Source organism: Telopea speciosissima, chromosome 6, assembly GCF_018873765.1.
Source record: "Telopea speciosissima isolate NSW1024214 ecotype Mountain lineage chromosome 6, Tspe_v1, whole genome shotgun sequence".
NCBI classification, from domain to species: domain Eukaryota; kingdom Viridiplantae; phylum Streptophyta; class Magnoliopsida; order Proteales; family Proteaceae; genus Telopea; species Telopea speciosissima.
Window position 1 is genome coordinate 68,621,950 of NC_057921.1, and position 25,267 is coordinate 68,647,216.

Consider the following 25,267-nt stretch of genomic DNA (forward strand, 5'->3'; position numbering starts at 1 on the left):
CAAGTCTCCTCCACAGCAAGCTTTCGTTAAGAATAATTTTGAGGATCGATTGCTCATGGTCAAAGGAGTCCAGGGCCAAGTGGAAACTGGCGTGCTTTTTAATCATCATTCTGGTCAATTCATCTTCATCAGTTTAAATGCCAATGTCAGAGATAACGATATGGAGTATATTTAGGATACTGTGTGGTTCAAACCCAGTATGATAGCGTAAACAAAACTGGTCTAACCGATGGCTTCTTCACACATAAACCAATGCTGTAAAGCTAAAAAAGGTTTACTCTTGTGAACTTGCAGCTCGTACCTCCTTCAAAGAATGCTTTTCTGTTCATTAGAAAATAAAATCTGAATCATTTTGTAGTTTGCCATTTTATAGTCCACTTAGCATTTCAGAGAATTTTCCCTTGGGCTGAAACTTGACCGGTGAGAAGGTTCTTGATGTTGCAATTCATGACGGATACAAAATGTGATAAAAAAGTTGTTCATACAAAGGTTTTCCTTTTTGGGGGGCATGAGGGGTGGAGAGATTGTTCAATAATTCTTTAAAGATTAATCTCCACGACCATCCCCGCACTTTTCCCCCTTAACAAAATTAACATATATCCCAAAAGAAAAGGCAAAACAAAATATCATTTTTAGGGAAAGGATAAATAATTAACCAGCTTGCCATCCCAAAATGAAGATTAAAATGACTTTACATAAGATAAAAATTAACCAACAGGCCATCCCAAAATGAATAATCTATGGTAGAGCCAAGAACTCCAACCTAAAGATATCAACCTCCAAATTTTGTCATCCCAAAACACTCCGCACTTAACCAATCCAAGCAAGCAGTGGATGACTCAGTTTCATTATAAATAATGTGTCTTCATGGCATCTAATTTGTTTCCTGCCAGAGAATAACAAAATTACACGAGAAATTACTATATTCATGCAAGGAAGGCATTGACACCAAGCTACAAGAAATTGATTCACTGGCATAGAAGTCAGACATCTTAATCTCATGATAACTATAAACCTGCTAAACTGGCAATAACTTGCTTATTAAGCAAGTAGATCCTTGAGAGATAATAATATACAAAATGTGAACTACAAAGTTACCCAGCTCTGTAAAATATGAACAATGACATAAGAATTGGATGATTAAAGATATGAATTATTTACGGTTTGCTCAGCAAGGGTTTCAACCCCTGGCACATGAGCTTGGTGCCTAGGGGTGGCAACTGATCAAAAGTTTTCACCTATAGATGAGCTAGAGTGTCTCATCCTTATGACTGACCCAAGCCAGCTCTGTTGTCAAATGGGCAGGGGATGGGAATGCCCATGCACAGCCAATTTACAAGGAGGTTGATTCAGGTGGCCTGCCCATAATTAAAATGAATAATCTTACTATTAAAACATAAAATGCAAAAATACATTCTTATTAATTTCTGGGAAGAACGCTGCCCGGCAGTGTGGCTTCTGTACCCAGACACAGGGGCGCACATAATTACTGCCCCCCCATGAAACCAAAAATCCCATCCATGTTAATGCCCCTGCACATGCTTTCATTGGTCCCTGTACTGATTTAGGTGCCACGTGACCAGGTAGCATCTCTTGCCCTCAATTTATAAAACAATCAAATAACCTTCATTACTTTATTACATGAAACTTTTAGACAAGCAATCCAATTGGATATGCAGGTTCAGGCTGGATGGCTATACTGGTCCATCAGATGCAAGACCCATGATCAACCCAACCCACTTAATAGTCAGAACACAATCACAGCCCTATTAATAATAGGCAGGTCATGCAGGCATTTTATAAGTTCAACCACTAATAGAGGTTCTAACTCTTGAGTAATCACAAACATGTCCTAGAAACATTATACTACCCGGATTCCAGAACATTACAAAAAACTGGCAGTCTTAATTCATTATAACATCAAAGTAAACTCGAAAGCATTTATCAATCAATCAAGGTAATGACTGCTGTAACAACGGAAGAACATTATCACGGGACTAGCAGCAAATAAAGCTGAACAGAATGTAAAAATTCTTCTTGAGTTTGAGAATATGGACAAAATGAGAATACTTACTATCTTCTAGATGTCAAGGCAGCACCAGTTGCCCTGTCAAAGAATCAAACAATCAATTAAGTATGTTTATAACAACTTTAAAAGGAACAAATGGAATGAGGAAGTGGTGTCAAAATATAAAGCCCAAGCTTCAATCCAGGGCTCAATGAAAACTCTTTACTACCTTCCCTGTTGCTTCCCTCCAAAATTTGGGCCATGTCTCCCATTACTTGATCCTTTGTTTGGAAAGCTAGCTAAAACAGTTGTGTCAGGATTTGCTCCATTTCCAACTGATAAATGCACAGAAGCATGGCCAGTCCTAATCTCAGATTGATAGCCATTTAATTCCAGGACATCTTTAGGTTTGCTCAAAATTTTTACATTCGAGAGACCTTGTACAATGTTAAAACAGACACCATTTGAATGCTGATTCTGCATGACTGAATATTGTGAAGGCTTATTGGACATATCTGCGGGAGTTGTTTCAACAGAAACAGCCTTCCCAGGCTTGGCGCCAATGGATGGAACCTTCTTTAAACGATGAGTCTGAGCCATAGGAGTAACAGCGACAGCGGGCAGCAGTGATGAATAAGGAGCAGAAACCGCAGCTGCTGCAGCAACTTTGGCAACAGCAGCAGTAGCTGAAATGATTTCTTGTGCTCCTTCACGAAGCTGAATGAAGTCCCCTTCAATTACAAATAGCTGAAATAAAAAAGTAAGTGCATGCAAGATGACAGAAATTTACATCATGAAGAATAAATTTAATGGTGCACGCACAAGGATACTTACTTCAGGATGACCAGCCACAAAGTCATCAAGCTTTCCGTATTTTTTCTTATAATCATGCCAATGGAGAGGAGCTAGCATCTTTCCAAGTCTATTTGGTAGCTGAATTGAACATTAATACAACATAATCAGTAATCAGACAGGATCATGAATATGTCACAATCAGTAATCAACATGATTTGGAAAGAGAAAAGCACTACTAGTGTGAGATAATACAAAACTCACAGTCGAACTAATTCTAATTCTGCCACCCGATCCAGCAGGAATTGCACGAACAATGCAAGCCAACAGTGATTTTTCATCTAGAAGAGTAGGTTCAGCAATCTTTCCTGGTGTCAGCAATTTTGAGGCCCGTCCAGCAGAAATGGAAGCTTCAGGCGCAACCATATGCAACTCCGTGGTTTCACTGGAATTAACTGGGTGGCTTGGGGTATCTAATGGTGGTGTATGAACTGCTGACCATGATTGTTCTACAGTAGTACACTGACCATCATGTGAATGGTTGGCTTCTGTGATGTTTTCATCCTGTCCCATCAGGCATATAGAAATTAGGTTAGCTTTTAAGCATCAGTTAGTCTCAATAATATCCAGGGGGGGGGGGGGGAGGGATAAATAGGTGCAGCATGTTCTTTTCTCCCTTTCAATTGGCAAGATGGATCACGAATCAAGTTGATACACAAATCAATACCAGGCTGACAGTAAGCTGTGTATCTGGCCGAACCTGAATCAGTTGTGCATCTATAGAACAGTAGTGACAAACCTTGGTCTCAGTCTTCTGTTCAGGAGGTTCCAATGTTGATGCATCATGCAACTGGGAAGAGCTTTCTTGCGAGTTCTGTCGTTGTTGCATCAAGTAGCCTGTAGCACTTGATTCATGAACCTGATGCAAAACACATAATTCAGAAGATCAGGTTAGCATTGTCAATAACCAAAGGCGGAATATCAAATAAATACGAACAAGAACATTTTCCATTACCACCTGTGCTTCCTCACTGGATGAAGTGATTACAGAACCAGTCTCCTGGTTTGAGCTGATATGAGAATCCAGATAGTCTGAATGGAGAACTTGACCATTTCCACTAAGTTCGTAATCGTAACGAGCATCGGGCCTCAAAAGGTTCTGTTCTGTTTGGGATGGATATTGGTTCTGATTTGACATCTCTGAACCCTCAGATACAGCCTAAGGCAAAGGAGAGTGAAGAATAATTAACTACTAGGTAAAAAATTGACACAATTTATACATGAAGACTTCCCACTATGAATTTCAATGCTTATCACCTGCTGCTGATTCTGCCAGTGTGGATGGGATGAAATTGCAGACACTGGCGGAAAATGGTTCACATTAGATTGAGGCACGTGTGATTCAGTTGATGGTACAGACTGTGGAACACCTTGTTGATGCATGATAAAAGGATGCAGTGCTGTCATCTGTCCAGGTGGAAGGTAGGTTCCCATCCCGAGTAGCGAAGATGGGACAACTGGAACTCCAGGGACATGATCATTCTAGTAAAAGACCAAAAAAGAAAACAAGTAGAAGCTCAACATTTGGGACTTCAGATTTTCAAGAAGAAAAAAAAAACACATCAGGCAATGATACTGCTCACTGCAATAAACAAACACTTTAAATTCAAAGCATTAGATATGGTGGAATTTCATTTTCCAGTCACCATAGAAAAACTGGAAGCAACCATTGATAATTCCAGAACATTTACACTGATATAAGCATTTAAAAACAGGAAGATGAAAACATGCCCAAAGCTTCACTTGGATGAGTAAGTGCGTAACCATTAGATGGAAAGATATGAATTAAATAAAACCCAATCCAACTTTAAAACACCATTCTACCAACCACCCAAAAAAACCCCTCTACCACTTTAAACCATAACCTACACTGATCTATTGAAATTTAAATAACCCCTTTCCCTATTCGGCGGGCCCTCTCCAACTGCCTCCCGCAGTCTTTTCTCATTCACCATCAGATTCATGTCTCTCCTTCCTGCTGCCTCTATTGGAATGCTTGGAATATGTGGACCATCTCTTTTTTGCTTGCTCCTTCTCCTCTTCTATTTGAAAAGAGCTCCTGGAAAAATGTTGGCCAAAGAGACAAAGGATTCTTCCATTCGCGAGGAAATGGATCTAGGCGGATATGTCCTTTGCAGGTAAATCTACCTGTGATGTGGTGGGTAAGCTTGCATTTGGTGCCGCTATTAACCATACATGGATGGAGGGTAATCTCAGTAAATGGACCTCCAGTTCCATATCCTTCCAGTAGATTTGGGGCTCCATCTCCTTTGATGTCAGAAGCAAGTTATCCATGGTTACCTCTCGTTGTGTTGATTCCCCGAGGAACAGACATAATGTTGTGTCCTGGGATCTGCCTCTCTCCCTTGTGCAGCCCTCTGCCTCCTCTCCAAGGATTGGGTTTTGCTTTGTTTGTATTGTTGTTCTGTATTGTTTTTTCTTCTTGCCCTTTTATAGGGGCTCCTTGTATCTCTTTTCCCTTTTGGTAATGAATTTTTTATTCACCCAAAAAAAATATTATACAAATAGATCCTACACAATACATGCATCCATCATAATTCAACATATTTGTTTCGAACCCCAGGTGGAAGGTAAGTTGTGAGGGGATAGGAAGGATGAACCCTAGGTTCAGAATTACACACCCATAGTAACAGGATCACAAGTAAACCCTAGAACAGAATTTAGGTCAACAATAGGGTCAAAGTCAACCTTTTCTGATGAATTCAGATTTTGACCAAGGGTCACAAAGTGTTAGAATAAGTGAATCCCAAAATACAACAATGTTTCAATGGTCAAATTTGACGCAATAACATAGTCTAATCTCAGATTAATCCATCAGTTGGATGTTGAGATTGGACAGAGTCATTGTTCAATTAAGACACCTCAAATCAGACTTGAAAATAGCAAGTTCCAATCCCTAGTTTGCTGGATATTTATTGGAGTCATGAATGTGTATATGAATGGCAGTCAAATATTAGCAACAAGGATTAAATTGCAACAGAATCAAATTAACTAAAAAAAAAAACTGTTATTGAAATCGCTACAGGATATGGAGTTGCAGAAAACAATGGAGTACTTACTTGAATATTGATGGAGAAGAAGAAGAGATATAACTGAGAATCCCACCTAGCCATTAAAGGTATCCCACCACATAACACTGCATCTCACAACAAATCTTAATCTCGTGGAATAAAGAAAAGGCCTAAGCCATAATCTCATTAATCAAATTTGTGTACAAGGTTGTAGCCCCTTACAAACTTATGAGTGTGTATATGAATGTCAGTCAAATATTAGCATTTAGCAACAAGGATTAGATTGCAGCAGAATGGAATTAACTCAAAAAACACTGGTATTGAAATCATTGGACAGGAAATGGAGTTGCAGAAAATAATGGAGTATCGATGGAGAAGAATAACTCAAAACATAAATGTGTATATGAATGGCAGTCAGATATTAGCATTTAGCCACAAGGATTAGATTGCAGCAGAATAGAATTAATTAAAAAAAACACTGGTATTGAAATCATTGGACAGGATATTGAGTTGCAGAAAACAATGGAGTATTCACTTGAATATTGATGGAGAAGGAGATAAGACTAAGCATCCCACCTAGCCTCGACTAGAGTCCCACCAGCCATTAAAGGTATCCCATGACATAACACCGCATCTCACAGCAAATCTGAATCTCACAAAATAAAGAAAAAGCTCAAGCCAAAATCTCATTAATCAAATTCGTGTACAAGGCTGTAAGCCCTGCAGAAGACTTAAAAACAGACTAAAAACACTAAAAAGGAAAGGCCTAACCTAATCCTTAACTAATAAGGTAACATAAACTGAACATGGCTTTAAGTTTTGACCGAAAAAACTCGTTTCAACGCTGTCTAAGTCGAAACTGGTTTGTCCCAAGTTTCGACCATGTTTCAGTTTCAACCCTGTTTTGATAGGTTTCAGCCAAGAGCTGGGAGTTTCACAAGTTTCAACACTGCCAAGGGGATTATGCCAAAAACTTAAAAGTTTTTAACCAAATCACTTCATTTCTTCCTACATTTTGGCATTCTTCTACTCATTCAACCCTTCTACAACTTGGATTTGCGTGATTGGAGCTTGAAGGTAATGGTTTTTTCCTCAAATCAAACTTTTAAAAGAGTAGGTACATAGACATAGTGCTAGGCATAGAATATGTCATGGAATACATATGTATTGCTGTCGAAGGAGCATTACCAACGTCTTCAGCGGTAGCAGCTCGTGGCTTAGACACTCCATGTATTGAGTGGTGAATGTTCTATACTTGTATTTCCCAAAGCTAATGTGTTTTTTATTGTTTTAATTGCATATTTACATTTCCAGTATCTAAATTATACGTAGTCAGTGTTTATGATAGGGATAGTACACAGCAGCATTCAGTATACACTAGCAAACTTGGGTCCAGACCATAGTACCATTTTGGTTTTTTTTTTTTTTTTTTTTTGGTGCAACTAATTCATGGAATAGGTGTAAAATGGTAAAAATAGGCAACAGGAAAAAAATAAAATAAATAAATAAAACAAGTCAAGAAACCATTTTCTGTGAGACTAGGCTTCGATTGGCCCAGAAATATCTCAAGTTTTGACTAGCTTTCAGTCAAAATCCGAGATATCAGCCGGCCTCGAAACCGAAATCTCAATCCTTGAAACTGACTAGGTGGAGGAGCCGGCAGGGAAGAAGAGGGGAAACTAGGAGAACCAGAGTTGCAGGGGGAGAGAGAGACTCACATAAGCAATAGGAGGGAAGAGTCGCACAAAACCAAAGCCACACTCATAAACTCATCTCAATTCTTCAAAACTTCAAATCTGAGTTCACTCTACGTATTACATGAATATAAAGAAAGCTCCATTACATCAAAATAGAAACCTAGCAAAAAATGGAAACCAACTAAAAGAGGAAACTAACCAAAGTAAGCAATGACTCAAACACAGAAACTACCAAGGAAATCCTGCGTAGTCTACCCATGTCAAATACTCAAATAAAATAAACTAAACTAAGAGATTGCATCTACCAGCCCTTGCCAGACCAGAAAGCTGGTTTAGGACTGGTTCTTGGCTTAGGCTTCCAAAGTGGGTTGTCTCAGTACAGCCAGGCTAAGGCAACTGCATCAACTTAACATAACTAAATAAGATTGCCACACAAGAAACTCAAGGTTGGGGGGATCCTTTCTAGATGTGGGATTAGTTGTGGACAGAGATTAATGAAGTAAGACTTTGATTACATTCTTTTTAAACAATAATACTGAGGATTTTAATTGACAAAAAGTCATATTTTGGATCACTCTCTTTGACAACTAGAGTTGTCTTCTCATGCTTAAATCCATTGACTCAAAAACCAAACAGCCAAAGGTATCAGATCATGTGAAGCAATCATCTCCATCTACTTTTTGTCATCAGGTCTTCCTTTCCATTCATCACACCATAGTCATCTTTTGCCGAAAGAATCAAATGCAGCACTGACAAACAAAAGTCCCGTATGAAGAAAAAATCAATTACAGGAGATAATCTGTGTTTGTATACAAATCACATTAATAATATCAAAAGAACCTGTACAATCTATGAACCCAAAAAAAAATATTTATTATGTTTTGCAAATTAAGCAATATTTAGAAGCAATATACATCTAGGCAACAAATAACTCATAAATGACAATTAAAAATAAAATCCATCCAAATAAATTATATGAACACCTATACTGGGAGTATGGTAAATTCGCATATGCAGTAGAATGCTAAAAGGTATGGGTAGACCAATAAGGTTGCATAATAGGCATCCTAATCAATAATAAGAACTGGAGATAACAATAATAATGTGGATATGAGATTATAATAATAACACAATAACAATAATAATCAAAGCAATCTGACAAAATATTGTCTTGCATTCCTACCTTGGTTGATGGATTCACAGTTGCAACAAAGGGAGCGACATTGTCTACATTTCCATTTGGTGGAGCTCCAGGATTACCATTTAATGTTCCACTTTCATTTACATTGAGTTGGTTTCCTCTGTTCTGTCCAAATGGAGATGCATCCTTTGCAGCTGTATGAGCCATCCTTGATTCATCATTATAAATTCCACTCCTTTCTCTTGCCGTGTTCAATTCTAACTGAAGCTGCTGTATGGTGTGCAAACGCATCCGCTCAATTTCTGCAAACTAAATTCAATAGAACACAAAAAAAAAAAAAAAAAAGTCAATTCAACTGAAAGAGAAGAAAATCCCAACATGATTCCCATAATTGCACCCCCCTCTTTCTGAAGGGGATATTATGGGAAAACACAAACATATATCACATCTCTGGTGGTTGACAATTTTCCTGCAAAGTTGGGGTGGGGGTGGGGGAGAGGATTCAAACAAAACAAAGGTGCAGTGGGTAGATAAAATGCAACCTGTCTTTGACAATCAAGCCAAATCTGGTTAAATTGTTCAGTGCGTTCCCTCAGCTCAGTTTGTAAGGAATGATTTGTTGTTGATTGCAAGGCATCCATTTCCTGAACACGTGCAATCCAAGCTTGGGCCTCCCTTAATTGTTCATCTTTATAAAGTATAGCTTCCTGTGCAACCCTATTCTGAAAGACAGTTTGTTAGACAATATACCCCTTCATTTTTTTTATTTTTTATTTTTTATTTTTTTGGGGTGGGGGGTGGGGGGAGGGAAAGATTGTGATCATTAAAACATAATAAATTGACTACACATGCAAATCCAAACTTCATTAGAGATTTTTTTCCCCAACATGCAAACATGACTTACGAGGTATCACATCACATTTGCCAAATTTAAAGGAAATTTGACCCAGCAGAGGTCAATTCTCTATTACCAAGATGTGTGTAAATGTTAGAGTCCAACACCAACACACGGTGTCTGATTCAACAAATTGCAAAAAATACAATTCAGGGATCTGGGTGTATACAGTTTTTTTTTAATAATTTTAAATGTATTATTAGCTATTTTATTTTATAAAATATAAATTTCACATGTTATTAGATGGATCAATGCCAAAAAAATACATCTTTTATCAATTTAAATTTTTAAATAAGAAGATTCTAGAGTAAAGGCCTTAATCAGGGTCTATAGCTTTGGCTATGGTCCCTGGATGTACCATATACTTATGCTTATGTGATTAGAGAGATTATCAAATGGTTCTACAGATTAGCTTTTAACCCTAAAAAATAATTATACCTTAAGTGACAATAAGACTAAGAGAGAGAGAGGGGGAGAGAGAGATGAAGCAAAGGACAGCAGTTGACTACTCGACTGTGTGGTCAATAACAGAGGAGAGATCACCAGCGAAACAGGTACAGAGGTTCTCATCTCCTCCTGTCGCCTCCCTTATGTTTCTTCTTTTTGTTCTTCTCCCACTGCCTTCCTCCCCACCTCCTCCCATCTTCTTCTCCTCCTCTGCTACTTCTGTTTTCTTCTGCTCTCAATCCACCTTTTTCTTTCTTGCTTCCTCTGTTTTCTTTTTTCTTTTTTTTTCCCCCCTCAAAAGGGTTTCTGGACAGTACCACCAGAAGTGGTGGAGCACCAATCACCAAAACCATGTCCACACATATGGAAAGGCGATTCGGCAGGGGGTGCCGAATCTGGGTAAATAGGTACAACTATACCAACATGAGCATGTTATGATGGTAATTTACAACATTACTCTAGACAAAAAGATATAAACTGTTAAAACAGAACAAGTTAAACTTGAGATGCATCATGAAAAACTATAATCTGCAAGTGTGATATATGACTAAAATTATTCTAAAGCTTACAGCACTACAAGTGCTAACTTCAACACCAAAAGTACAACAGATTGACATAGAGCATCATAAAAAAGTAAAATGTACATGAATAAACCTGTTCCTCCATTTCCAGAAGCTGCCGATCTTTTTCTTGAACATGCTCTTGAAGCTCATGTATTTGTTTGACATTCTGTGCTCTTTCAGCTTCAGAGTTCTCACGCTCTCTTCTGCAACAGAGAAGGAACCACATATTGAATAATTTAATGGCCCTTGCCTCCAAAAAATGGCATAACGTATATTTTCTCTAGAAACTCGCTTCCAAAATAAATTTGCTAGTAGTAAGAACCCCCCCACCCCCTAAAACCACAAGAAGTTAATTCAAATGCTACAGACTAAATATGACACCACTTTTTCATGAACCCCAAACTAGAGGCATATCCATACCAGAAATATCCAGTTATACAATAAAGGCACAACAGATACATACGAGAGGGTTTCATAAAGACACCAGCACTTACCGAATGGTTGCCAACTCTTTGTTCTGTTCTCTAAGAAGGCCCTCCTTAGCCCAGGCCTGACAAAGTAAAACAAAAAGGGGACAGAAAACAAAAAAGAAAAATGAATCACCAGACACACAAGAAAGATGTCGATGAAATATACATAAACAAATTGATTAACAAACCGCTTCATTGTCAATTTTAATTGCACGCAGCTCTCTTTCCTTCTCTTCCATCTTCACTTCCAACTCATGTATGGTTTGCTCCCTTTCTTGTAGTTGTTCCTACATAAAAAGATAAACACAAATCCTTATGCCACACAAATCAACACATGAAGTAACAAATCATTATGTCATTTCTGAGTTTGACATGCTAGGATGATTTGCTAGTTTCATTACTTAGAGAACAAATAAGTCACAAAAACATCGTAGAGTACCAATGTCACTCCAACCGCACAAGTACCTCACTGGAAACTGAGAGACCAAAAGAACCAAGAATCAATTGTAGAGTGTGACACTTGAGAACCAAAATCATAAAATTTCATTGAAACTAAAATCCCCTAGAAAAGTTTACAATAGCACCAATACAAGCAGTGTTGATCTGGTAAAATCCCCCAAAAAAGGTTTGCAATAGCACCAAGAAAGCAGTGCTGATCTGATACTCCTTAATATGCATCGGTCAATAAAACATATCACAAATGCACTATCAAAAGCACTTCCATCAACCCCGCGGTAGGCATTAGTGGAGAAAAGTAGTGCTGCATTGCATAGAAGTACATAATGAAGGATTCAATAACTAACACCCAAGGAGACTAAAAGTATAGCAGTCAAAAAGAAGAATAAGCTACTCAGCTGAGCTGGAAACTTCGCTGGCAGATAGGTATTGTTTATCCCTTTCAGACTTTCATAACTAGATGAGGAAAGAGACCAGCAGGAAATAAGTGAATGACCAATACCTTTAGTTTGGCAGCAGCATTAGCATGTTCTTTGATCTGGGCATCAAAGTTGTTCTGCATCTCCATTAGCTCCGATCTAGTTATAACTTGAGCTTTAAGCTCGATCTCCATCTGTTGAAGCTCTTCTCTCTGTCTGGAGATACTATGAAGGCGTTGCTGTAGTATGTCGTGATCGAGACCTCCGTCCATCGTTATCGAACAGAAATCGACATCAAGTGGTCCCGCTCCCTGCTGCACCTTGCATAACACCTCATTGCAGTCAGTCTATACTCCACACTCTACAGCCGATAAAGAATGTAAAACTGCAATAAAATTAAGGTCTCAAAAGCCAAAACATGATCCTTACCTCATAAATAGTTCTCTCCTCCGACTGCGCCAACTTCGAGCGCTCCACCACCACGTCCTAAGCAATGGCCATAATGGAGAAGCAAAGGAAGTTAGAAAAACCAGAAAAAACAAAATGATGAGACAAAACAACGGCGCCATCCTTTTGCCAGAACCAAAAGCAATTTTTACCTCACTCCCTGCGTTACGAACCGAATTTTCCGAAACAGCTCGCCATTCTTTCCTCGCAGACTGAGAAGACGGCATCGGCAATGAACCGCCGCGACCAGCGGCGACCCCGGCCGTAGCCTCCATGAAATCAAAGCTCCAACCTTCCTCCGACACTGTTTTCCCCACTAACGCTCTCTCCTTTCTCCGCGTCTCCGTCTCTTACTCTCTTTCCCAATGAATGTTAAAGCCCAATACGTAATATATTTCTCCCCTCCCCAGCAAAAGCTCAATATGTAATACAATCGTGATTGCTCTTTCCAGTTTCCACTAATCAAAACCCTAGTTTTCTTCAAGAAAAACCCTAGAACCAGAACATTCTCACTCGAACAGCGATTGCAATGGGATCCAAATGAATCGAAAGAAACAACAAAAGCGAATTTAAATTTTGAGACGAGAACAAAAATCGGCTGCTCTCGATTATACCTTCTCGAACAGGATTTTCATACGGGGTTTGGAGATATTTAAGATTATAGGCCGTCGAGAGAATTAGAGTGTAAAATTAAAAAGGCTAAACGTTGACGGTAACAACAAAAAGAAGGGACGGAAACGATATTTAACCAAGAAGTTGCTTATGGGTTAAAGAGCGGGAGAGCGAGTGAGAGTGAGTGGGTAGAGACAGAGGGAGAGAGAGAGCTATTGGGTTATTTGGCTGTGAACTCTGAGAGGGTGGACTAAGGGAAAGACTCCCGCCATGGAGGCTTTGAGCATGTTTTCCATTTTTTGGATCCAGCCCAGGCCCATGGAGGCATTGAGCGAGTTTTTATTTTTCGGATCCAGTCCAGGTCCATGGGTTTGAGTATCTTCACTCGTAAGAACTAAGAAGTGAAATAAGAATAAGTGCGTTACCAAAAAAAAAAAATTTAGAATAAGGGCAAGAGACAAAAATAAGTGGGTGGCACAAATTTTTATCACCTCAAGTGCAATAATGATGGCATGGGACAGGACATAATATAAGAGGGGTAGGGAAGTTATTTCAAAGAAGAGAGAGATAGACACAACAGGTGTTAAATACCAGCAGTTTGTCCAACCTTTTTCTTAAAATTAAATAAAATATATTAAAATAATACATTAAATTTTTTTTTTTTGACATGTTGTATTTGGTAAGTAACTTAGATTTGTAAACTGGTACAACGTGGAGACTAGAGATTACAACATAAAGCAAGTGAAAGAAGAAGCAGAATATTTTTTTCAATCAAATTAAAAAAAAAATTTGAAATTTTTGCCATTTTGGTAAAATTTTACTAATGTACAAGATGAAAATTGATTTTCCAATGTACAAGATGTTGATGACGCTCCACTTTTAGCCATTCTCATTTAGTTTCATTCATTTCTGTTGGGTTTGATTTGCATTTCCATTCTCATAATGGAGAATATATTCTTAGTGGAGAATGAGAATATTGTTTGGATACATGTTTAGTTAAAATGCATTGCATTCTAAGTTTTAGAATACTCATGCATTTCGTGGAACAATTCACAGGCAAAATCTCTTTAATAAGTATAATCTCAATCTAAGACCCCATCTCTAAGAAAGGCATAGCCCCAAGTCCCCAACCTACAATCTCTACCCATAATCACGAACTCTGCAATCACCACCACCGCCTACAAACGCAAACTCGACCCAACCTACAATCTTCGCCCTCACCTCCAAACTCCGCACAAGCTTGCGATCCTAGCTCCCACAATTCACCCCAACGTAACCCATACCTGCGCATCCCCCCTTGCAATGTGCATCATCCCACACCCCTGCAATCGCTCACAGCCCCCATTTCCATAAGCAATGCACTTTCACCCCTCTTTTTCAAATCCACTTCCACCGCCTTGAATCCCCCACACCTGAACCTGGAAGAGGCTTATTCTCACATCCTTCAGACATTGACTTCGTAAAAGCTGGTTCAATCTTACAGGACTCGATGTGAAGCTTTAGAAGAAAGGTTGTCCAGACAGACATGAGAAGAGCTCGTAAGCTTAGACTGTGAGACACCTCCACCGTCTGAGACAAAAAATGCAGTGGTAGCCTTGAAAATCCTAGGAGGCAAGACCTTGTTGCTGCCATTTGAAGTCCATAAACCTTGAAGCAGAATCGATTGAAGTCCTTTGAAGGATCACAGGTTCATCGCTAAAGCTTCTCCAATCACAGGTTCTTCACTGAGGATAATGTTGAGTCGTTGGGGGGGGGGGGGGGGGGTGGGCTTGAGAACGAGATCTTTCCTTTGTCTCAGAACGTGGAATGGGTCATCTTGTGCGTTCTAGAATGAGCCACTTTCTATGATGCATTCCAGAGATCGAAAACGAGAATAGATACCAAATGCTATTTTTATCATCCCATAATTCGTTTTAGGCCTAGAATGCATACCAAACAGTGCCTTCATCTCATATTCTACCACTTCTAGAAGCAAAATTTATTGTACAACACAAAAACATGAATTTAAATAAATAAAAAAGACTACAATAGAGATTTGTATACATGTGAAAAATATGTCTAATTGAACTACCCCTCGGATCAGCCAATCGGGCTTCCACAAGAGTATAAGTAATTGCCAATCCAACTAAGATGAAGTTCATCGAATGGTTGGCTAGAATTGTCTCAATCTTGTGCCTTGAGGCAGAGCCATTTCAATAAAGGAGAAAAGTTCTTTGTGAGGGAGTTTACCGCCCACACCCAGACACACATGGGGCAAAATGATTGCCCCGCCCCCATGATGCCAATGCGCATGTTTTCATTGGCCCTGTGAGTGTACAAGGGCAACACTCCTCACAGAGAAAGTTGACCCAAAACTAAAAGCTTACTTTATATAGTTCCCTAAAAATATAGGTAAGATGAGTGCATCATAATATAAAATTCTTAGAATCAGTTCTTAGGTAAGTAGATACAATCAAATTAAATTCCAATGGAATACATAGAGCCAGATGCTTACATGACTACTTATGTGGATTCAATTGCTTGCTACTTTGTACTCCATAATGAAGAGTTAAAACTTAAAACAACCTAGAGGGGTAGCTAAGGACTAATACCTCAAAATTAAAAAGTTGAGAGCATGGTTTTAGTGCACAGTGATGGATTGGGTATCAGTCACCTTCAAAACCGAAACGATATTGATATGGTATTGGCATGGATTGATTATTTTGGTCAAGTTTACACTTGATTTTTCTTATAATAAAAAAACGGGGTTTTTAACTATTTTAGTCCTTATCCATATTGTTTTACTGATAAAGTTTTGGTATCGATCGCCTTCAAAACCATGCAGCATCAGCCGTATCAGGCGATTCGATACCAATACCTCAAACGGATTTTAATCCTCCCCAATTCCTAAAATCGTGGAGTGCGGCAGTCCTAGGTGGAGATGTCGACACCTGGCAACTCAGACATCCAATGATCCGAGCTCATTGACATCCATTGTTGGATGTCCGAGCTGTCAAGTGTCGACATCTCCACCTAACGTTGCCGCACTACACGCTTTTAAGAATTGGAGAGGATTATTTTCCTACCTCAAACCATAGTGGTGAGTTGTGAGTACAATCTGCCGCATGGGTGCCTACCTATTAAGGAAAAACCAAGTTGATTAAGACATAAGAAAGTGGGGCCCAAAATTAAAGAGCTTGCCGGATCAGGCTCCTCCCCAGCGCACCTCCAAGTTGGACAATGTCCGATGCACCTCGAGAGGTCAACATGGGGCTGAGGTGTCATTCAAACGGCGAGGATGAATGTACACATATGAGTGTGGTGCACATACGATGAAGAGAAGGATTTCCAGCTCGGGTGTGCGTATCCATCCTGTCTCTTTGAACGGCACCTCGACTACGTATCGACCTCTGGGGGTGTATCGAACATGGTTCAACTTGGACTGCACTGGAGTGGATGCCGATCCGAGTTTACCGGACAAAATTTTCTTTCACCATTGGAGAAGGGAGGAAATACCTCTTGGTTGTGCGCGATTCCTTCTCCTTATACGAAGGAAAATTTTGTTTTGTTTTAGGTTACCTTGTGTCAATTGATGAGATTTCATGTCATGTCGGGCTGACTTTGCTTTTTCTCCTGAACAGAACACTACCATGACTTAAACACCACCCCATTTTAAACATGTTATGTTGCATTGGATTTGGTGGATTCATCGTCCCCTCCCTCCAAACCCCAAAACCAAATGATACATTGTATTGAATTGATATCGGGCTTCAACCCACCCAAAAAAAAAAACCAAAGATTTGATATCGGACCACTAAATTGGGTCATTTTTGAGTTGGCATACCCTTGGGCCTTGGCCACATTTGGAGCCCAACTCGATTTTAAAATATGGGACAAGGTTTTCTAAACGACAAGGGTTTCTTATGTCCTTCGACATGAAGTTTCTAAATTATTTTTTCTTTACTGAAAAATAATGAATAAAATATTTTGAAGAAAAGTACACTATTTGGATACGTGATCTACGATTCTTGTATCTAGACACAGAAGTGTGCAAGAGTATCATGCTACCCTAATGGAAAGGCGGAAATCCTGTCTAGAGCGATGCTTGTGCCTGCACTCCTGTTGCCTACAAGCTCATACAATGATCTCTTCCCCAAATATTTTATATGAGAGGGTATACTTCGAAAACCCTTACGGCTCAGAAAACCGTTGCCCAAAAATTATAATAGACAACATGCTATGTTTAAATTTTTAGAAGGAGCGTTATGTATTTGTAAACCTTCCTCAATTAATAAAATATAATTCAGTCATTTAAAATTGGGAAAATAAAAAAACTCTTAAGCTCTATTTGTTTTCAAGTAAAAGATCACCAAGGATAATCATTCGGTAAAATTAACATAGAACGATAGGAATTTTTTTTTTTTTTTCCATTTTTACAACGGTTTTACTTGAAAACAAAAAGACCCTTAATTCTAAGTGTTTTTTTTTTTTTTTCCTATTCCACATTTGGTCGACATTTGTCCTGCTACAATTTAACACATGGTTAAATGAACTTCCCAACCTAATATTTGACCGCCACTTAATTTGTTGTGTTACTTGTCTTACATTCTTACCAAGTTGGAAAGCCTTTCTCTCTCACACACACACATAGGAATAGGATGGATGTAAACAATAATGGATCGAGTTTCCCTTCCCCTTTCGTACCGTCACATTGCCAAATAGGGAGGATAGTTTTTTTTTTGGGGTAAACAAGTCTTTATTAAGAAAAAGACATGCAAAGCTCATGATAGCAAAGAATGACACATCTCATGCAGCCATGGAGTGGAAATGGGTCAGCCAGTCGTGCATGTTAACGACAAAGCCCTCCTAGCCAAGGAGTCAGCCGCGTTGTTAATCTCCCATGGAATATAAGTGAAGCTACAAGATTCAAAGAAGGAAGAAAAATAGATAAAGTCGGGATCACTCGAATCAGCAATGGCACCACCATCTTGGATATGTGTAATCAGATTTATATTATCTGATTCAACCATAACTTGCGCAAATCCAGTCTTGATCATCTCCAACAGTGCCATACGAATAGCATGAGCCTCACCAACCATAACATCTGAAAAAGAAATTAGATCGGATACAACTATCAAAGGCATTCCCTTGTGATCTCTACAAATGAAACCAATCCCAGATCTGCATAAGTCCAAAGATAGACTGGCATCACAGTTGCACTTGATAAAATTTGCAAATGGTGCTATCCATCGTTGTGTTAAGATTAGAGTTGTTGGAGAAGTAGTAGCAACAATAGATTGTACACCCATAAACTCCTGAAAAGCCTTCACAGTAGCAGAAATTACCTCACTTGGATGCCAAAGGCCACGCCCAAAGATCAGATCATTGCGTGATAACCACAAAAACCAACAAACAAAGCTGTATAAGGTTATCAACGATCGAGCTTCCTTCTTTCACGGGTTAGAGAATGACTTCCAACCACAAATCCAATTTGATATGGATGGATTTCCATTCATTGAAGAGATAGAACCAAGTGGACAACCAAATAGGGAGGATAGTTTAACCCGTGAATAAGGGTGGGAGTGTAAAAATAGCCCAAGAGTCCAATCATAGAGTTACTTCATTGATGGAAAAGCAATTCTTTCTTCTACTCGGGTGAAGAAAAACTATCGCCACCAAAATATTTTTTGGTATGGGTGTGGGAGAGTACTAATCTAACGACTATAAGCATTCGTAATTAACACCCTGGCATGTAACAGCCAAAACAAAAAAGGGAAATTTACACATACCACCCCTGAGGTTTGACGAAAGGATATTTTCACCCCCCAGTTTTGAAAAATTCTGCATACCCCCTTGAGGTTTGCGAACGGTAACAAATAAGCCCATTCCGTCAGTTCATGACTAACACTGTTAAAAATTAGACTTGAACTGACGGAATTGCCCTTACAAGAGGGGGGAAAAAAAAAAGGCCTGCAACTGGAGTTGCAGGCATCCCTTTTCTCTCTCTCTCTCTCTTGTAATAACGAGAACTCTCAGCCAGAGATTTCAATGGCCTTCACCTTTGGCTTCTTCACTTCTTCCTTGAGCACAGTAACAATGAGTACTCCATTATCCAAGGCAGCCTTCACCTGATCAATCTTGGCATTCTCAGGCAACCTGAACTTGCGCAGGAACTATTATCCATGGCAGCCTTCACCTGATCTATTTCTTATTTGTATGTCTTCATGTGCACTGCCGCACTGAAATTGCGCAAAATAAAACCCCCTTTCATCACGCATCCACCCTAATACAACATAAAATCACCTCACCAATCAGAAGCCGCCACGTGGCCGAGCCGGGGTCATCCCAAGAATTGAACCGAGATGAATCAGAAACTGGGCCTACCTGATCTCCATCACATCGTATGGATGGGCCGAGCACTCTTCAGAGCCCGCAACACATCATCCATGCCGACCACCTTGGCCGAGCATACACAGGACGGCCTAGGCCGAGATAGCTGATGAGCTCGACCTCCCTGGTTGAGCATACACAGGACAGCCTAGGCCGAGGTAACTGACGAGCTCGACCTCCCTGGCCGAACATACACAGGACGGTCAAGGCCGAGGTGACTGCCGAGATCGACCTCCCATGGCCGACCTCCATGGCCGAGCCCTCCACCAAGGTCATCACAACGGCCTGCCAGGAATCACGGAGCCACGTTAGCACTGCCCTAGTATCCCGAAATAAGGATCGAGCCACGATCCCAGCGCGATACGGAATCACACTTTACATGGACTCTTACCTTAATAAGAGTCCGACCTCGAAAATAACTCTCCACTTCACTCTACGCGAGGGAGCCTTCCAAAAGAAGAACTCCTTCCATATTAGGACTCTCCCAACCGCCTCACCTCAACCACGCTCTATAAATACTCAGGTATGGAGCATAATTCAAAACCTTACTTTTCACTAGCTGTTACGCTGTCGCATTAGAGACCTAACTTGAGCGTCGGAGATTCCTAGGTCGGAGCCACATCGGCTCTCTTGCGCTCGACTTCCTGTGGGGATGAGCTACAACCCGTTGTGCAGGCGAGGTGATCACCGCCCCCTGAAGCCTCGCGACAGGGCACGACCGAAAGACCCCCTCGGGCAGGGGGTGCCAAGCCCAGCACGGGTGCCGCGACCAATCCCATTCCCCTGCCAGAGGGTGGGAATGGTGGAAGTGTGCTCGACACAGTAGCGGCTGACCGGGCACAGATCGACCCAAACTTGAACGGGCTGAGCCTACCACGCCGCCGCCCTTATCGGAGAATTTGGACCCCGAAGCCCCGATAAATAACCGGTAAGTTATGGACTTGCAGCTACAGATGCTCCACACCAACGAGATGCGGCATACTTTTATGACCCAGATGGCCCGGGGTGGGCTGATGGGCCAACCACTGGTCGTGTCCCCTCCAGCCCCGATGCGCATAGAGGGAAACTTGCAGCAGTATGGTAGTCGACATTGGGCCGAGCCGAGTCGGGCCGCATCATCACACCCGTCTCGTCAGAAGACTCCTCCATGCCCTAGTAGAGGCGCTCGACGGGATGAGAAAGAGCATCCCCAAAGCCCGGGGGCAGGGCAAGAAATCTAACTAGCGGGCTCGGTAGCGAGAAGGTCGATATTTTTTGGTCGGCTCGGAGAAGACGGGCAGCTGAGGGGAAACCGAGAACAAGGGAACGAGCCAAATGGGAGACGTGTTGCTAGGCAAGGAGAAGGATCTCGGCATAGCCCCCGGCATCGAAGCCCGCCTCCCCAAGAAGAGCAACAGAGGAGCCCCCGTGGGTCCAATTTCCAAGTGGAAAGAAGAATAAGGAGGGATGGTGCTGACCGAGCAGACCAGAACGACCGACCACAACGGGAAGACTGAGCATACCGACCTCGAGTTGAAGAACAAAATGGCCGACCTAGGCCGAGTGAACAAGATAATTTGCACCAGATGGATGAGCCGAAACGTCGAGCACCTGAAACCAAGCTGGAAAGGTGCCTACGAGACTTGGCCGAGCAGGTGGAGGGATTGAAGAAATAGGCGACCCCAAACGCCTATTCACTGGTCGGACGACACCCTTATCCTCCCGAAATCATGACCGCGCCACTAACGGCCGGGTTCAAGCCACCACCTTTCGACAGGTATGACGGGACGACCGACCCGATGGATCATATCAACTACTTTAATGCGATGATGACCATGTACGGGGGAACCGAGATAATTTCTTGTTGGGCTTTCCCCGCATCTCTCAAGGGCACGGCAACCTCATGGTTCTCCTGGTTGCCGCCAAACTCCATAACAGGCTTTGCCCAGGTCTGTCGAGCCTTAGTCACGCACTTTCAGAGTAGCATAAAACACAAGAAGACGACAGTCAACCTCCTCAGTGTGAAGCAAAGGTCTGACGAGTTAATCCGAGCATTCGTCTCCCACTTCAACAAGGAATCCTTAGACATCAAGGATTTAGATGAGGCCACGGCTCATACGGCCATGAGCAACGGACTCATCGACATGGACCTGATCAAGTACTTGGCCCAAAAACCAACCAAAAACATGGTCGAGCTCTTGGAAAGGTGTAATGAGTTCGCGAATATGGCGGAGGTGCTCCAAGCGTGAAAGACGACTGAAAGCAAGGGACAGAAGAAGAGGTCGGCCACCGACGATCGAAAGGATGAGAAGAGGACCAGGAGTGACCACCGAGCCGAAAGGTCGGACCGAGCTCAAAGTCCAGATTACACCCCTTTGAACGCGTCGCGAAAAGAGATCTTAATGCAAATCCAAGATGACGGATACATCCATCGTCCTCGGCCAATGCAGGCCGGGTCATCTCGAAACCCTTACAAGTATTGTCTATTCCATAAAGACAACGGCCACGACACCGAAGATTGCTATCAGTTAAAGTGAGAAATCAAAGAGCTGATCAAGGCAGGTCACTTGAAAAGGTACATCAGGGGAGGCCGAGAAGACCGTAGAGGTCGAAGGCTCGAGGGCCGCGACCAGAAGAGGGCCGACCCGAGGTCCGAGAATAGGCGAGCCGATCGGGGCAAGGATAAAGCCCGAGCTGAGAAGAAAGACAATGGGTCCAGGCCGAACAGTGACAAAGGAGCTCCTATATACACTATCCTTGGGGGGCCCGGACAAGAGTCTACTCGAAAGGCCAAGGCAAACGCGCGGTTCGTCGGAGTAGTCGAGATGCCCACTAAGAAGCTCAAGCCAGCGGCGACGATCTCCTTCACCGAGGTCGACCTCGAAGGTATAAGTTTGCCTTATGACGATGCGTTAGTGGTGCGGGTAGAAATTACGAAGAGACCCATCCATCAGGTATGGGTCGATACCGGCGCATCCGTGGACCTTATGTCGCTAGACGCGTACCGACAATTTGGCTTCGGCAATGAAGGGCTCAAATCGGAGGGCACCTGTTTGAGTTAAAATAAAACCGCAATTGTACGGGTCAATCGTAGCTATGGGTCGAACACGAGGAGACATACGCCACTCTATTTAACTAACTTAAAAGTAATGCAAAGTGAACCAAATTAAAGTGTTAAATTAAACTAATTAAACTAACGAAAATCAATGCATCTTAACTCAAAAGTATCTAACAAAATTAAGGGATTAAATCGGCATCCTAACACATGAGCATCTAACCTATCAAACTAAAGTGAATTAAAAGGAATAAAAATGCAGCCACACATACTAACCACATAAAAATAAATAAGGGAATAAAAATGCATCCATAAACCACAACCATATAAAATTAAAATAAAAGAAATAGAGGGGGAAGAAAAAGAAGATAGAGAGAGATAGAGGAGATTGAGAGTTTAGATAGTAAAACTTGGATGTGTTTGCATGAATGTAATTGAAAAGCTTGAATACTTATATAAACTTACCATGACCTCCTCTTCTAAATCTTCAAGTCTTGTCATCAACTTAAGAACTTAGACTAGAAGGCTTAAAACCTAAACTAGAATTAAGAAATTACAACCTAATTGAAGACTTAAATTGAAATTAAAGCATAAACTAAACCTATTATAACCATTAACAAAAAATCATAAAAGCAAACTAGAACTTAGAAAAGCCAAAAATCACAAATTAGAAGGAGAAGAAGAGAAGAAATTTCACTAAGTGAATGGGCCATTTTTACAAGAGAGGTAGGGGTATTTATAGGTGGAAAAGAGGAGAAGAGAGAAGATGAAAATGTAGGAGAAATATTCTCTAAGAAAAGAGAATGTTCTCTTCTCTTTCCTCTTTTACAATGCCTTGAATCCTAAGAAAAAAGAAAAAAAATATAAAGAAGAAGAAGAAAAGATTGTTTACATAGACTTTCTATTTCTAGAAAAGTAATTTTCCAATTCTAACAAGTGCTTCCTTTTCTTTGTAGATATCTTCTCCAAGAAATAAAATCAAAGCATCTTTGATTTTTCAACCTTCCATAGATGAGAAAATATAAATCTATCCCAAGTAGAATTCTAGAAGTGCCCTTGAGAAGTTGGAGGAGAGAGAGAGTAAGGGTGATGACTAATATTCCTTCAAGAATAAAATACCCATTCTGTCCTTCAGAAAACGTGGAGCATGGGGTGCTTATATAGGCCTCACCATTGTGTTTCTTGCGAAAAATCACCCAAAATAGACCCAAATTTCGTCCAATTCGGAGTTGGGGAGCTCAAGATATCTCAAGTTGAAGTTAGACTGTCCAGAGCCTTCCAAATGGAATTTTCGGGTATAGTAAAGTAACTTCTGATAATTGCATTAAGGCCTCTGGAATCCAAACCTCCGCTTCACTTTGTCCCCGGACGACTATCAATAATTACAAATAAACCCCTACAGACCATTTTCGCGCGTCGTTACGAAAACGGCCGTAACTTCTTCGTTTCAACTCGGAATCAAGTGTCGTTTGAACCGTTGCGAAGTTGACTCGATGGGCTACGCATCCACACTATTAACATCTCTAAAGAGCTTAAAAACATTTCCTTAGTATCATCTCCTCCATTTTCACAAGAATTCACCTAAAACCTGAAAAGTACAAGAAAGCACCGAGTAACTCTGTCCAATGTGGTAAAATGTATGTTTTATGTCCCAAGATTTCACACATAAATGTGCTCATCAGATTCCCCCACACTTGAATGTTACTTGTCCTCAAGTAAAGAAAAATAAAACTAACCTAAAATGCAAAAAATCCTAACTCACTTTCGTAGGAATCACGGTCGCACTTAGCATGTGCAACAAGCCTTTAAACCCCTAGGTTACCCCTAGTGGACGAGTTGTGTCTCGTGAGTGTTTGCAGTGAATATACACCCAAAATTCAATTGTAAATAAATGCTGCAAATTTTAATCATGGCATAAGTAAGATAGTGCACATAGTCTCAAAGAAATACTCAACTAAAGATTAAGGAGCCAAAGGTTCCCCCACACTTGAATTTTATCACCCCACATCAATTCAAGTAACAAGCATACATCAAGGTCAAGGGATCTCCTCATATTTTCTGAACACTGCTCACCTTCAAGTAAACCACTAATAGCACCGATGGAACCAAAGACTTAGGCATTAAGTATTTTTTACCATACTTTCTTTTCCAGGCATTAAGGCAAAAGCTTTATTTTTTTTTTTTCTTTCTCAACAACAAACTCTTTTTCTACTCCACTACTGTTCTCTGAATGACATGGTGGAGCATACACCAGACACCCAAATACTTGGTAGCTTCGCTTTTTGGATGTATCTATAAGACATTGAAACATTGATGCAAGAGTTTTTTTTTTGAGTTTCCTTCCAAGGAATTTCGATCAAGTCACCCTGCTTCATGAGGCACAGTACCCTGTCTAGTCCCAAAGAATTCCACTTTTCTTTTTGTTTCTCTCTTCTTTTTTTTTTTTCCCATTCACTTTCACTTTCATGCCTTGCCACAAACAAATTGGTCTCAACTACTAGCCAAAAGATCAAAGGGGTCCATAAACACATAGAGGAATCTAACCATAAAATGAAGTAGCACTCATATTTTCAAAATCAATCTCCATTACCGAATACAAACCAACTACCGTCCTTGAAAAGGGATTTTTTTATTATTTCGCATGCTAGGGCACCTAACTCCCTCTTTCTCTCACTTCGCAATCAAAGCGACTTATGCACATAACCAACCTACCGCTACAATCAAAATTCACAAATAAAGTCCAACACACCCCCCCACACTTAATTTATGCAATGTCCTCAATACATGCAGAAAAGAAAGAGTAAGGATTAGGGAGGAGAAATATA

General features: G+C 40.7%; 2 protein-coding genes across 8 annotated transcripts; both read right to left on the reverse strand.

Moving 5' to 3' along the window:
• Positions 1 to 567: 567 nt before the first annotated feature.
• LOC122664624 (epidermal growth factor receptor substrate 15 homolog) lies at positions 568 to 25,161 on the reverse strand. Of its 7 annotated transcripts, XR_006333364.1 has the most exons (17): positions 12,580 to 12,730; positions 12,410 to 12,466; positions 12,064 to 12,300; positions 11,294 to 11,392; positions 11,130 to 11,185; positions 10,727 to 10,838; positions 9,273 to 9,452; positions 8,773 to 9,039; positions 4,123 to 4,342; positions 3,819 to 4,021; positions 3,600 to 3,719; positions 3,065 to 3,364; positions 2,843 to 2,941; positions 2,238 to 2,755; positions 2,075 to 2,107; positions 816 to 886; positions 568 to 579 (listed from the first exon to the last, which is right to left on the reverse strand). XR_006333364.1 is itself a non-coding variant. In XM_043860529.1 (16 exons), coding segments are annotated over exons 3-16 (2,397 nt in total). In that variant the 5' UTR covers positions 12,253 to 12,294; positions 12,410 to 12,466; positions 25,151 to 25,161; the 3' UTR covers positions 675 to 885. The 7 variants fall into 7 exon arrangements, 5 of the variants coding, with proteins under 5 accessions (XP_043716464.1, XP_043716461.1, XP_043716460.1 ...); XR_006333365.1 differs by lacking the exon at positions 568 to 579 and having other exon boundaries at positions 675 to 886; positions 2,075 to 2,157; positions 2,190 to 2,755; XM_043860529.1 differs by lacking the exons at positions 568 to 579; positions 12,580 to 12,730 and adding an exon at positions 25,151 to 25,161 and having other exon boundaries at positions 675 to 886; positions 12,064 to 12,294.
• On the reverse strand, positions 17,851 to 18,327 carry LOC122666104. Its single transcript, XM_043862213.1, has one exon. The coding sequence runs from the start codon at positions 18,325 to 18,327 to the stop codon at positions 17,851 to 17,853; it is 477 nt and encodes a 158-aa protein (XP_043718148.1).
• Positions 25,162 to 25,267: the final 106 nt, after the last annotated feature.